We start from the raw sequence: 13,396 nt of genomic DNA, 5'->3' as shown, positions 1-13,396 counted from the left end.
CAGGGTCCGACTGCCGCGACCCCTGCCAGTCAGCTATTCTGAAAGTGGTGCAGCGCTCGTACGAGCACTGCTGCCCCTTCATTCCGGTTACTTGCTCACACTGAATAGAGGTGTGTCGGTGATTCACAGTGCGAGCCCAAGTCTGTTGAATGCTGTAAAATAGTCTGTGCAGGGATCAGATTCACTCTACAGTCCGTATGATCTCTCAGACCGCTGGCATTGTCAGGAACTGTACAGGGGACACACCATTCCCATTCATCTTTGCATAAAAAGGGAAACAGATTTTTTAGACAGTGTGATATATACAGTGTGATAGGATTGTGGCAACACTCAATGTCACGTGTCATATATATGCATATATGATATATAGCTATACTGCACCCACAAATGCACCATCACATTTCAGATTCACCACACAGCAAGTGAATCTGTGTTCTTTCACCTGTCAGGAATGAACTTCTGTCCCAGTCCGGCCCTGCTTGTCTGTGTCTTCCCCTGAAGGTATAACTATATAAAGCTTTAGCAAACACAATGGAGTAGTTACAAAATCATCCAGGATAGTATAACATCAAATAGAAAATGCAACAACGTTTTACAAATGATATACAAAAAGCAACAATAATAATATTTTTTTATTTATTTTTTTAAATACAGTAATACGTGCTAGTTATAAAAACCAACCAAGAACACAAAGTAGCATGTAAGAGTAATTAGGCTTATATAAACTATTTTTGATAACAAACATTCAACTCTATTGTTACAGGTTTCTAGCGATACTGGGAGAAGATGCCGATTCTGCTATGTTGAATGTGCATATGAAATATTATTGCGTCCTGGCTTGCAAGAAGTAAAATGGAGCACTGCTATAGACATATTATCATGATATATTCTGAGGGCATTATTTTTGCTACTCCTATTTCTTCCCTTTAGTAAAATGATGACATAAAACAACATTTAATGTATAACTTTTATTTAGTATTCAGTTTTATTAAACAAGGTCTTATACATACATAAAGAAATAATATGTTTATTTTATTTAACTATTTCACGATGGAAAAGTGCTTTTATTTCTGTGTCACATAAAAGGTATGGCATATGCTAAACGGGCCATCATCAGGACAGAACAGTTGATAATACCTTCTAAAGTCTGGCCAAATATGAGGCCCACTATGTCACTATAGAAAGAAATGGCAAAATGTTTTCTGCCTGCAGTTGTCAGTTGGGCAAGCTCTCTTCTTACAGATTCATGCAGTTGGTACTGAGTTCAATGACAGCTGTATAAATTCAGATGCAGTAAGCGCCCTCTAGTGGTGGCGGGTGTGTGTGTGTGTGTGTGTGTGTGTGTGTGTGTGTGTGTGTGCGTGTGTGCGTGTGTTAGCGTGCGTGTGAGTGCGTGTGTGTGTGTGTGTGTGTGTGTGTGTGTGACACAAGGATATCATTTGCATTAAATAAGGGATATTTTATTGTTGCTATTTAATATGGCAACACATTTTGATGCTGTCCTGGCATCTTCATCAGGCCAATAACTCATAACAAGTAAAAGTCAGACATACATACACAGTAAAAAAAAAATGGGAACATTAAGAGATAGTGACGTCATCTCAGGTCAGGGGTAAAAGTAATGGGCATGACAACTGGCAAATAATATTGTAAAAAAGGGTCAATATCATGGAAACATAATAAATAAAGGGAACAGGTGAATAGGGGAAGTCGTATATGATGCAATAAATACTTAAATAATGCTATGAAATGAATTTATAAAAACATATAAAATGTAAAATATTATATGAAATCATGTAAATGATGAATGAAAACTTTTACAATAATGACCTTATCACTACTAATCAGTAATGTGTTGCAATGAAATAAAGTCTGTCGTGTCAGGGGCATGCAGATATGGTAACTTCTATGTATCAAAATATATAGCATTTAAATAACCATATAAGGGTAACAGGAAAAACACCATGAATACAAATGCAGCAAAGTGGTAATGATGATAATTAACAATATAATAAACTCTGTGGTATATTTGGATATGTGTGGTAATGGATAAGCGGGACTACACTTTGCAATAAAAATGGGGAAGACAATTGAAGGTATCTATAAAGAGAGCAATGCCCATGGTAACCGGATGCTCAGTCAGCTCCTGTGGAGGTATCCAGGAAAACAGGATGCTAAAGATCTTAATTACATGTGCCGAGAGGGATCATATCAAAATTTCTCGTTTCATTGAGTGGGTTTGGAATACAACTGACGTTACCAGTATCGGTGATTCATCTGCTCCAGAGGAGGGAGGTCAATGTAGAAAATAAAGGGGTAGTCAGGTTAGAGAGGGGTCAGACTATATTGGTGGGGGAGAAACAGACTGTGGGGAGAGGACTAGGCAACAAGATAAGGAGATCCTTTCGTTACAAAACAGCAGTGAAAATGAAAATAATAATGCCCAAATAATGTCAAATAATCACATTTCTGATACGGAAAGTGAAACATTTAAAGGCAAGTTAAAGTGTATGTTCACAAATGTCAGAAGTCTAGCAAGCAAAATAGGGGAGCTAGAGGCCTTGGTACTGGAAGAAAATATAAATATAGTTGGTGTTGCTGAAACATGGCTGTACTCTTCACATGACTGGGCTGTAAATCTACAGGTTTTACACTGTTTCCGAAAGACAGGGCGAATAGGAAAGGCGGTGGTGCATGTCTGTATGTGAGAAGTGATATGAAGGTGAGTGTGAAAGAGACATTAGAGGGTGAAGATTGTGAGGAGGTTGAAATCTTATGGGTGGAATTACAAAGGGAGGTAAACACTGAAAAAATTACTTTTGGTGTAATCTATAGACCCCCCCCCCCCCCCAATATAACTGAGGAGATGGAAGTTCAGCTATATAAACAGATGGAGCGGGCTGCACAGGCGGGTACTGTAGTGATAATGGGAAATTTTAATTACCGGGATATTAATTGGCATCATGGTTCGGCTTCAACTGCAAAGGGGAGACATTTCCTCAACCTGTTGCAGGAAAATTTTATGGGCCAGTTTGTGGAAAACCCGACTAGAGGTGAAGCTCTGTTGGATCTGGTCATTTCTATGCAGAGCTTGTTGGGAACGTCAATGTTCGTGAAAACCTCGGTAACAGCGATCATAATATAGTTATATTTTACCTATACTGCAAAAAACAAAACACAGGCTGAGAGGGCAAAAACACTTAATTTTAAGAAGGGCAATTTCCCCAGGATGAGGGCTGCAATTCAGGATATAGACTGGGAAGAAATAATGTCAATTAATGGTAGAAATGATAAATGGGAAATTTTCAAATCTACTTTGGGTAATTATAGTGCAAAATGTATTCCTATAGGTAAGTATAAACTACTAAAATTAAACCCCACATGGCTTACACCTTCTGTAAAAAGGGCAATACATGACAAAAAAAGGGTATTGGAAAAATACAAATCTGAGGGTACAGCTGTAGCCTTTGTAAATTATAAAGAGCTTAATAAAATCTGTAAAAAGGTAATAAAATCAGCAAAAATACAATATGAAAGGCAGGTGGCCAAGGATAGTAAAACAAATCCCAAAACATTCTTCAAGTATATAAATTCAAAAAAGCCAAATTCTGAACATGTAGGACCACTAGATAGTGGTAATGGGGAGTTGGTCACAGGGGATCAAGAGAAGGCAGAGTTACTAAATGGGTTCTTCAGCTCTGTATATACAACAGAAGAAAGAGCAGCTGATGTAGCTGGTGCCAGTGCTGTTAATATATCAGTTGATATACTAAATTGGATGAATGTAGATATGGTCCAAGCTAAATTAAATAAAATAAACGTACACAAGGCCCCGGGAGCAGATGGGTTACACCCTAGAGTTCTTAAGGAGCTTAGTTCAGTTATTTCTGTCCCCCTCTTCATAATATTTAGAGATTCTCTAGTGACTGGTATAGTGCCAAGGGACAGGCGCAGGGCAAACGTGGTGCCTATTTTCAAAAAGGGCTCTAGGTCTTCTCCGGGTAATTATACACCAGTAAGCTTAACATCCATTGTGGGGAAAATGTTTGAGGGGCTATTGAGGGACTATATACAGAATTATGTGACAATAAATAGTATTATAAGTGACAGCCAGCACGGTTTTACTAAGGACAGAAGTTGTCAAACTAACCTGATTTGTTTTTATGAAGAGGTGAGCAGAAGCCTAGACAGAGGGGCCGCTGTGGATATAGTGTTTTTGGACTTTGCAAAGGCATTTGACACTGTCCCTCATAGACGTCTAATGGGTAAATTAAGGACTATAGCTTTAGAAAGTATAGTTTGTAATTGGATTGAGAATTGGCTCAAGGACAGTATCCAGAGATTTGTGGTAAATGATTCCTACTCTGAATAGTGTACCCCAGGGTTCAGTGCTGGGACCACTATTATTCAACTTATTTAATAATGATATAGAGGATGGATTAATAGCACTATTTCTATTTTTGCAGAGGACACCAAGCTATGTAGTAATGTTCAGTCTATGGAAGATGTTCATGAATTGCAAGCGGATTTAAACAAACTCAGTGTTTGGGCATCCACTTGGCAAAAAAATCTGAAGATGCTGTGGTTCACTTTATGCTGCCTGCAACAAAATCCATCATGACTGCTGTTAGGTATCGGGATGAAATCCTTAGAGCCATTGTCAGACCTTACGGTGGTGCAGTGGCTCCTGGGTTCCTCCTTGTGCAGGACAATGCCTGGCCTCATATTGACCGAGTATGTAGGCAGTCCATGGATGATGAAGGCATTGATGCCAATGACTGGCCCTCACATTCCCTAGACCTCAATCAGATTGACGCCGCCAAGTACCAAGTACTTTGTACTACTTTGCCTATAACCTTTTACAGTATTACTAACGGCACTTGCATGTACTAGGTCCAGTAATTGGCATTTGTCTGATGTTACAATCTAGTTATGTGCAGTGATCTCTGGCAGAGTAATTCATTCTTGTGTTTTTCTTACATTGTTATGCAATTTGTTGCACATTGTCATTTATATAGAAACTACAATTCTTTCTCTGGCCAGTTTGACTTTTGTCTTGTAGTACACACATTTATCTATCTCATTGACATTTTTGCAATACCTGTATGTCCTCTGCAATTGACAGACGTTTTATTTCATGCTCAGCATGATCCATCTTTTAACTTTGTTATATTGTTATACTTAATAAAATTTATACATGTTTTTTCAAATGACTATGTGTTAATTGACCCTACAAATTTATAGGCATTTCTATCAATTATTGAGGGCAATACACCAAGGTTACTTGGTTTCATTACAGGTCTAGTATAGGATACAGTTATTTATATAGTATATATTCATACATACATATATTTTCACTAGACCTCCCCTGCATGTACCAATAGGTCTTTGTTAGCAGCCGCTATGGCTGCTACAGCGGGACGCCACTGAACACTACGGCAGAGCAGGGAGGTATCTCCTCTCTCTGCCATTAACTGGTTCCCGACCGCTGGCTGTATTTTTACGGCCAGTGGTCAGGGTCCTTAAAACCCGAGCCATAAACTTTCTACGGCTTGGGTTTTAACTTGCTGCCCGCACGATCGGGCAGCTGAATGTCGGGTCCCCGGCAGTCAGTGACTGCCGGGGACCCTGAGGAGAGGATAGAAGCAGCTTTCGCTGCTTCTGTCTTCTCTGATCACTTGTACACAGAGATGAATGCGCGCTGTGTACAGGAATAGAGACAGCAGCAGCGACGCTGTCTCTATTCCTCCCGGTGATCATGTGACTGGTCACATGATCGCCGGGTGCCGTTAGTGGCAGGCTGCTGCTGGGTCTTACTAGACCCAGCACAGCCCTATTAGTGACAATCGTCACTATGAGAGGGCTGATTTCCCCTGTAACTGGGGCTGCTGTGCAGCTCCAGTTACAGTGGAAAAACATGGTGTAAAAGAAAGAAAAAAAATATATACAGTTCCCCAAAGGTCTTCTTTGACCTTTGGGGGATAGACCATAGTAATAAAAAAATAATAAAGTGCAAAAAAAATGTAAATAATAAATACACATAAAATACCCACCCCAAAAAAAACGTTCATCATTGTTGTAACGCTAGCGCTGACCCAATTACCCTAATATAGACATGTAATATATAAAAATTTACGGTAGACAATGACGATCACAAATAAAAGGTCTATTTTAGGATGAAACTATGTTATTACCAAAAAAAAAAAATAGCTGAAATGTAAAAAAGCTTATTTTTTTACTATTATTTTCAAACTTTATGAATAAAAATTCTAAAATAGCAAAAAAGGTGCGTATAAAAACGATAAAAAAAGAAACCTGCATTGTCTACGGAAAAAAACGTCGCAAAAATCACGTCGTTAGCACAACAAATAAAAAAGTTATAGCCATTTAACGAACACGTGCTAAAAATGGCTAAACGGTGTCTGGTCCTGAAAGCGCAAAATAGAGCAAAAGACATGTATCCCCTATTCACAGGATATCCACAGGACAGGGGATACATGTGTGATCGCTGGCAGGGATAGGGAGAACGGGGGACTGAAAGTCCCCTGAAGTTCTCCATCACAAATCTCGGACTTCCGGGGTCTGTGTCGGCAGCTCCGTAGAAATGAATGGAGCGCCGGTCGTGCTTGTGCGCATGCGTGACCAGCGCTCCTTTCATTTTTATTGAGCTGCGCAGACGCCGGAAGTCAGAGGTTTGTCATGGAGAAGTCCAGTCCCCCGTTCTCCCTATCGCTGCCAGCGATCACTCATGTATCCCCTATCCTGTGGAGATCCTGTGGAGAGAGGATACATGTATTTTGTAGGACACACTGTAGGTCGCATTTTTTTGGGAGGGGGGACGCTGTATGGCGTTCCCTACAGGGGGGGAACGCTGTATGGCGTTCGCTACAGGGGGGGTTGGCTGTATGGCGTTCCCTACAGGGGGATTGCTGTATGGCGTTCCCTACAGGGGGGAGCTGTATGGCGTTCCCTACAGGGGGGGCTGTATGGCGTTCTCTACAGGGGGGCTGTATGGCGTTCCCTACAGGGGGGGCTGTATGGTGTTCTCTACAGGGGGGGCTGTATGGCGTTCTCTGCAGGGGGGCTGTATGGCGTTATCTACAGGGGGGCTGTATGGCGTTCTCTACAGGGGGATGTATGGCGCTATCTGCAGAGGGGGGCTGTATAGCGTTATCTACAGGGGGGGCTGTAAAAAAGGCACTATCTACAAGGGGGGGGGTTGTGTGACACCCAGGGGAGGGGGGCCCCAGTCAAAAGTTTGCTATGGGGCCCAGTCTTTCCTAGTTATGCCCCTGGATCCTCTGATATGCACTGCTTTGAGATCATAATAAAGAAGTTCGCCCAATGCATGTTTTACTTGCATTCTTCCATATCGTCTATGTGGTCCCAAGATCTTTGATACCACCAGTCTTCCATATAAGCACCCCAACGTTGAGTAGAAGCATCCGTAGTAATTATTTCTTGACTCTTGAAATTAAATTTCTTTCCCTTGGAGAGGTTCTTCTCCTTAGTCACCAAACAAGGCCTGCTCAGAAACTACTGCTTCGTCTCACTAAAAACCTGAAGATTGAAGATTTTTTTTTTCTTTAACGTAATTTTATTAAGACATAGCAAACGGTGCTACAAGTAAAAAAGTACAAAATAATGTTGCATACAGTAAGTATTACAATAGTACCAAGTGTATAAGGTCAATTATTAACAAAAAACAAATGCATACATTTCTTCACATATCGATATGCATATATATTAGGGAACGAAAACAAAACCTTAACTGCTACAGGCAGGGCATAACAGAGGCAGAGTGAAGGCAGACCTGGGGGCCTTCATTGGGCCCCTGAGCTGCCATGACAACTATCGGCACCACTTGATCGTGTCGCTGGGGGGGCGATGAGCTGTCGGCGGGGGCCGCCCCACTCTTTTCAACGCCTCAGATGCTGAGGTCACGATTGACCACAGCATTTGAGGGGTAAGACGGCCAGGAACATGTCATTAGTGCCAGGTGTCAGCTGTAATACACCGCTGACACCCACAGCGTATGGCGCGGGCTGAGCGCGTAAGCCTGCTCCATACATTACTACTCACATAAGGACGTAGCGGCATGTCCTGGTGCGTGAAGGAGTTAAGAAATGAAAGCTGAGCTCTGATTGGTTGCAACAAAGACAGTTTTACTGTTGGACAGTTTTTATAAGTGAGGCCTATAATTCCTTCACCTTGTTACTTCCTATTTATTAATTCTATCATCTGATTTGATGCTTTGCATATTTAACTAATTCAGTTTCCCTTACGAAGCCATTAATCTCTTTCACACTGTAACGTCTATGGCCGAGGGCCGTCGTTCAGACTCACCCTCTGACGGCCCCGGCCATGGACATCTGTGTTCTCGGCGACATCTCCAGGGAGACGCCGGCACTCACTTCCGGGTTCTAGGACTGTTTCCCGCAGGGCGCGCGCGCCCGCGCGTGCACACCCTTAAAGGGCCAGTACGCGTCCAGCTGTCAGTCAATAATTAGCCCAGAATTCTGCTGGACTATAAAAAGGGCTCTGCCCACTTGATCCTTGCCTGAGCGTTGTTGTATACCTATAGTTTGTCTTGCAAATGGTCTCCCAGTGTTTTCCAGTTTCCAGTGTAACCCGTTCCTGCTGCCTGTACCCTGTATCCCGTGCTACCGTGCCTCTGTGCCATCTACAGTGAGAGTCAAGTCATGTCTTCCGCTCCATCTACTGTGCCAACTAGTAAATTCACTGAAATATGATGATAAATGTCGTTCCAATATTATTATTCTAATATATGATTCACCGCCTGAAAGAACGATTAAAAGTAGTTTATTGTTTATATAAATAAAATTGTGGCTCAACCAGCCACTGATACCAGACCAGGCATAAGCAAGTGATTTGCGAGAAAGAAAAGTGGTATAGAGTGAATCAAGTCTCTCTCACACCCACATACCAACTCTCCTGCTTATGGTATAAATTCCGCTATCTTCTTGCCATTAAATTACTATCTATCTATATCCTACGCGTTTCATCATCACACTCCAGGTGATGCTTCCTCAGGGATTCATAGATATGAATTGTTTAATTGTTGTTAAATTTTTGTTAAATTTTAAAGTGATTATATAGTTGCAATGTTAGAGCACTGGATAGCACTGTTCGTGTGCTGATTAATAGCCTCCAGACGCATGCACGGCTCTGATACACTGGCCGTCTTGATTATATAGTTGCAATGTTAGAGCACTGGATAGCACTGTTCGTGTGCTGATTAATAGCCTCCAGACGCATGCACGGCTCTTATACACTGGCCGTACACGCGCCGAGGAGACTAGAGGCTTAAAAGGCTGAGAGCCCGCCCTCCAAAGGTCATCCCTGGTGCGAACCACCAATCCGCATAGTACACGACAAACTATGACGTGCCGGAGGCGGCGCCCCGCAGATCTAGTAACCAATGAGGGTTCCTAGACGACGAACGCGTCCATGGTAACAGGGGGACGCTAAACGCGGCTCCTGAACTGTCAGTCGACAGCAATACACCATATGGATGTTGTTGATGTAACCCACGGCATTGTCAAAGAACAAGGCCGTGTAGGTACAGAGGGAAACGAGTCGTATCGAGAGCCGTCTCTAACAGATATTACACTCCCGGGTGTGACACAAGCGGTGTCCCTATCGTCCCATGCCTCAACAAGGGGTAACAGACATAAACAAACAGCGTCCCATAGTATAGCATATAAGGTCAGTAGGATAGAAGGTACAGGGACGGCCAGTGTATCAGAGCCGTGCATGCGTCTGGAGGCTATTAATCAGCACACGAACAGTGCTATCCAGTGCTCTAACATTGCAACTATATAATCACTTTAAAATTTAACAAAAAATTAACAACAATTAAACAATTCATATCTATGAATCCCTGAGGAAGCATCACCTGGAGTGTGATGATGAAACGCGTAGGATATAGATAGATAGTAATTTAATGGCAAGAAGATAGCGGAATTTATACCATAAGCAGGAGAGTTGGTATGTGGGTGTGAGAGAGACTTGATTCACTCTATACCACTTTTCTTTCTCGCAAATCACTTGCTTATGCCTGGTCTGGTATCAGTGGCTGGTTGAGCCACAATTTTATTTATATAAACAATAAACTACTTTTAATCGTACTGTGCCAACTACAGTGAAAGTCAAGTTGTGTCACCGATGCTGTCTACATTGCCTCCGGTACCCGTTTTGGACTATAGACATTGTTTTGTACCTAGTTGGCCAGCTGCTACGTGACACACACCTATCACACTGAAATATTGCTCAGGCATTGGGGTCAAAGATGAACGGTGGTGCAAGTGTTTGGTTAATTTTTATAATACAGTAAAACTAGGATAAAATTGATTAATTCAGTAATTGTAGCATTGGACTAAGGGGACTGATAATAATAATAATCTTTATTTATAAAGCGCCAACATATTACGCAGCACTTTACAATATAGAGGGAACATGAAACAAACAATATCAGACATTACATAGTGACAAAGTTAATTTACAATTCAAACCAAAGGAGTGAGGACCCTGCTCGCAAGAGCTTACAATCTATGAGGAAATAAGGGAGACACAAAGTGTAACAGTGTTTGTTCTGTACAATGGTCCAGCCATCTTTTATACACATGGGGTGGTGCACATAAAGCTGCATGAGCCGGTCACCAGCCAGTATCCGTGTATGACGGACATGAAGAGAAGGAGTGTGAGGGAATCTTATTCTGATGACTAATCTAAATGGAGGGCCATGGAAAGGAGTCAGATTAGGGAATGTTATAGGCCTGTCTAAATAGATGTGTTTTCAGGGCACGTTTAAAACTGTGGATGTTGGGAATTGATCTGATTGTCTGGGGTAGCGCATTCCAGAGGACTGGTGCAGTACGAGAAAAATCTTGGAGACGGGAGTGGGAGGTTCGGATTACGGAGGATTTTAATCTAAGGTCATTGGCAGAACGTAGAACACGGGTAGGGTTGTAGACAGAAATAAGGGAGGAGATGTAAGGAGGTGCAGCACTGTGGGGAGCTTTGTGGGTGAGAGTAATAAGTTTTTACATTTTATTCTGAAGGGGATGGGCAACCAGTGCAGTGACTGGCAAAGATTAGAGGCGTTGGTGTAGCGGTTGGTCATAAATATGAGCCTGGGTGCTGCATTGAGGATAGATTGGAGAGGGGAGACTTTAGTGAGGGGAAGACCGACTAGTAATGAGTTACAGTAGTGAAGACAAGAGTGAATCAGAGCAACAATGAGAGTTTTGGCTGTTTCCTCCGTAAGAAAAGGGCAGATTCTGGAGATGTTTTTGAGGTGAAAATGACAGGAGCGTGAAAGTGATTGAATGTGAGGAGTAAAGGAAAGATCTGAGTCAAAAATAACCCCGAGACAGCGGGCGTGCTGCTTAGGAGTTATGATAGTGCCACACACAGAGATGGTGACATCAGGTTTAGGGAGGTTAGTAAATGGTGGGAACACAAGGAGCTCAGTTTTAGAAAGATTCAGTTTCAGATAGAGAGAGGATATTATGTTAGAGACAGTGGACAGACAATCACTGGTGTTTTGTATTAGAGCAGGGGTGATGTCATGGAAAGAGGCATATAATTGGGTGTCATCAGCGTATAGATGGTACTGGAAGCCCAATCTGCTGATGATTTGTCCAATAGGGGCTGTGTGGAGAGAAATAATGAGCAGACCTAGGACTGATCCATGAGGAACCCCGATAGCAAGGGGAAAAGGAGAAATAGAACCAGCAAATGACACACTGAACGAGCGGTCAGAGAGATAAGAGGAAAACCAAGAGAGAGCAGCGTCCTTGAGGCCAATAAAGTGGAGCATGTTAAGTAGGAGTTTGTGGTCTACAGTTTCAAAGGCTGCAGAGAGATCCAGAAGAATCAGTAGAGAGTATTTACCATCCGATTTAGCCGCCAAGAGATCAGTTTAGTAAGGGCAGTTTCTGTGGAGTGTAGAGTGAGGAAACCAGATTGTAAGGGGTCAAGAATGGAGTTAACAGAGAGATAGTGGATAAGGCGAGAATAGACCAAGTGTTCCAGGAGTTTGGAGATGAAGGGGAGATTAGACACTGGTCGGTAGTTATCAGCGCTGGATGGGTCAAGAGTTGTTTTTTTCAGTAATGAGTTTATGTTTAAAGGAGGAGGGAAAGATACCAGAGGAAAGAGAGAGGTTAAATATTTTAGTCCGGTGACTAGTGACAGCTGGGGAGAGGGACTGGAGGTGGTGTGAGGGGATAGGATCACTAGGGCAGGTAGTAGGACGAGAAGAAGAGAAGAGCCTAGAGACTTCTTCTTCTGTTATTGGGTCAAATGCTGAAAGTGAAGAAGAGGGAGTACGGGAGGGAAGGGGATCGATGTTACTAGGGGACTGGGAGATAATATCATGCCGGATGTTGTCAATTTTAACTTTAAAATAATTGGCCAGGTCTTCAGCACTGAGATCTGTGATTGGCGTCTGCACTTTAGAACTAAGGTGGGAGTGAAAAGTATCAAAGAGGCGTTTTGGATTATTGGATAGTGTGGAGATGAGAGAAGTGAAATAGACTTGTTTGGCGCGGTGAAGGGCAGAGTTGTATGTTCTCAGCTTAAATTTGTACTGGAGGAAGTCTGTAGCCAAATTCGATTTTCTCCACAGTCGTTCTGCACATCTCAAGCACTGCTGAAGAAAGCGGGATTGAGGCGTGTGCCAGGGTTGTCATCGTCTTTGTTGGGTGGTTCAGAGTGTAGGGGGTGCTGCTTCATCCAATGCATTCTTGAGAGAGTTATTGTAAAGTTTGGTAGCCAGATTGGGACAGGAGAGGGAAGAGATAAGGGACAATGAGGACTGCAGACTGTCTATTAGTTGCTGAGTGTTAATGGCATGTAGATTTCTGTATGTCTGATACGTAGGCATGACCTGAGGAGGCAGAGAATGATTGATAGTAAAGGAGAGAAGGTTGTGGTCAGAGAGCGGGAGAGGAGAGTTAATAAAGTCAGAAACTGTGCAGAGCCGGAAGAAGACCAGGTCAAGCGAATGGCCGTCTTCATGTGTAGGAAAGTTCGTAAGTTGTGACAGACCTAGGGACGTGGTTAAAGATAGAAACTGGGAGGCAGATTGGGAGATTGGGTTATAAATGGGGATGTTGAAGTCACCCATGATGAGAGTGGGTGTTTCAGAGGATAGAAATTGTGGAAGCCAGGCAGCAAAATGATCCAGGGGTGAGCCAGGGGGCGGTATACAACTGCCACTCGGAGGGAAAAAGGGTGAAAAAGTCTGAGGGTGTGGACTTCAAAAGAGGGAAATGTGAGTTAGGGGACCGGGGGAATGACCTGGAAAAGTGCAGTGTGGGGAAAGAAGTATACCTACACCTCCACCCTGCCTGTTCTCAGGTCTGGG

The 13,396-nt window shown here is 42.6% G+C and overlaps 1 protein-coding gene and 1 long non-coding RNA gene across 3 annotated transcripts in view; one reads left to right on the top strand and one right to left on the bottom strand.

Moving 5' to 3' along the window:
- Window positions 1–888, top strand: part of LOC142656290 (putative methyltransferase DDB_G0268948) — a 34,256-nt gene extending 33,368 nt beyond the window's left edge. Inside the window, exon 6 of the mRNA XM_075831186.1 lies at window positions 764–888. Within this exon, the coding sequence (XP_075687301.1) occupies window positions 764–851 (88 nt within the window). The 3' untranslated portion in view covers window positions 852–888. The remainder of the gene's footprint in view (window positions 1–763) is intronic.
- The window catches only part of LOC142655456 (uncharacterized), a 94,662-nt gene that overhangs the window by 61,886 nt on the left and 19,380 nt on the right, over window positions 1–13,396 (bottom strand). The gene's annotated exons all lie outside the window — the stretch shown is intronic.

This window comes from Rhinoderma darwinii, chromosome 6 (assembly GCF_050947455.1).
Source record: "Rhinoderma darwinii isolate aRhiDar2 chromosome 6, aRhiDar2.hap1, whole genome shotgun sequence".
Lineage (NCBI taxonomy): Eukaryota > Metazoa > Chordata > Amphibia > Anura > Rhinodermatidae > Rhinoderma > Rhinoderma darwinii.
The sequence above is the reverse complement of the archived record's forward strand: the minus strand, read 5'-3'. Positions and strand labels throughout refer to the sequence as shown.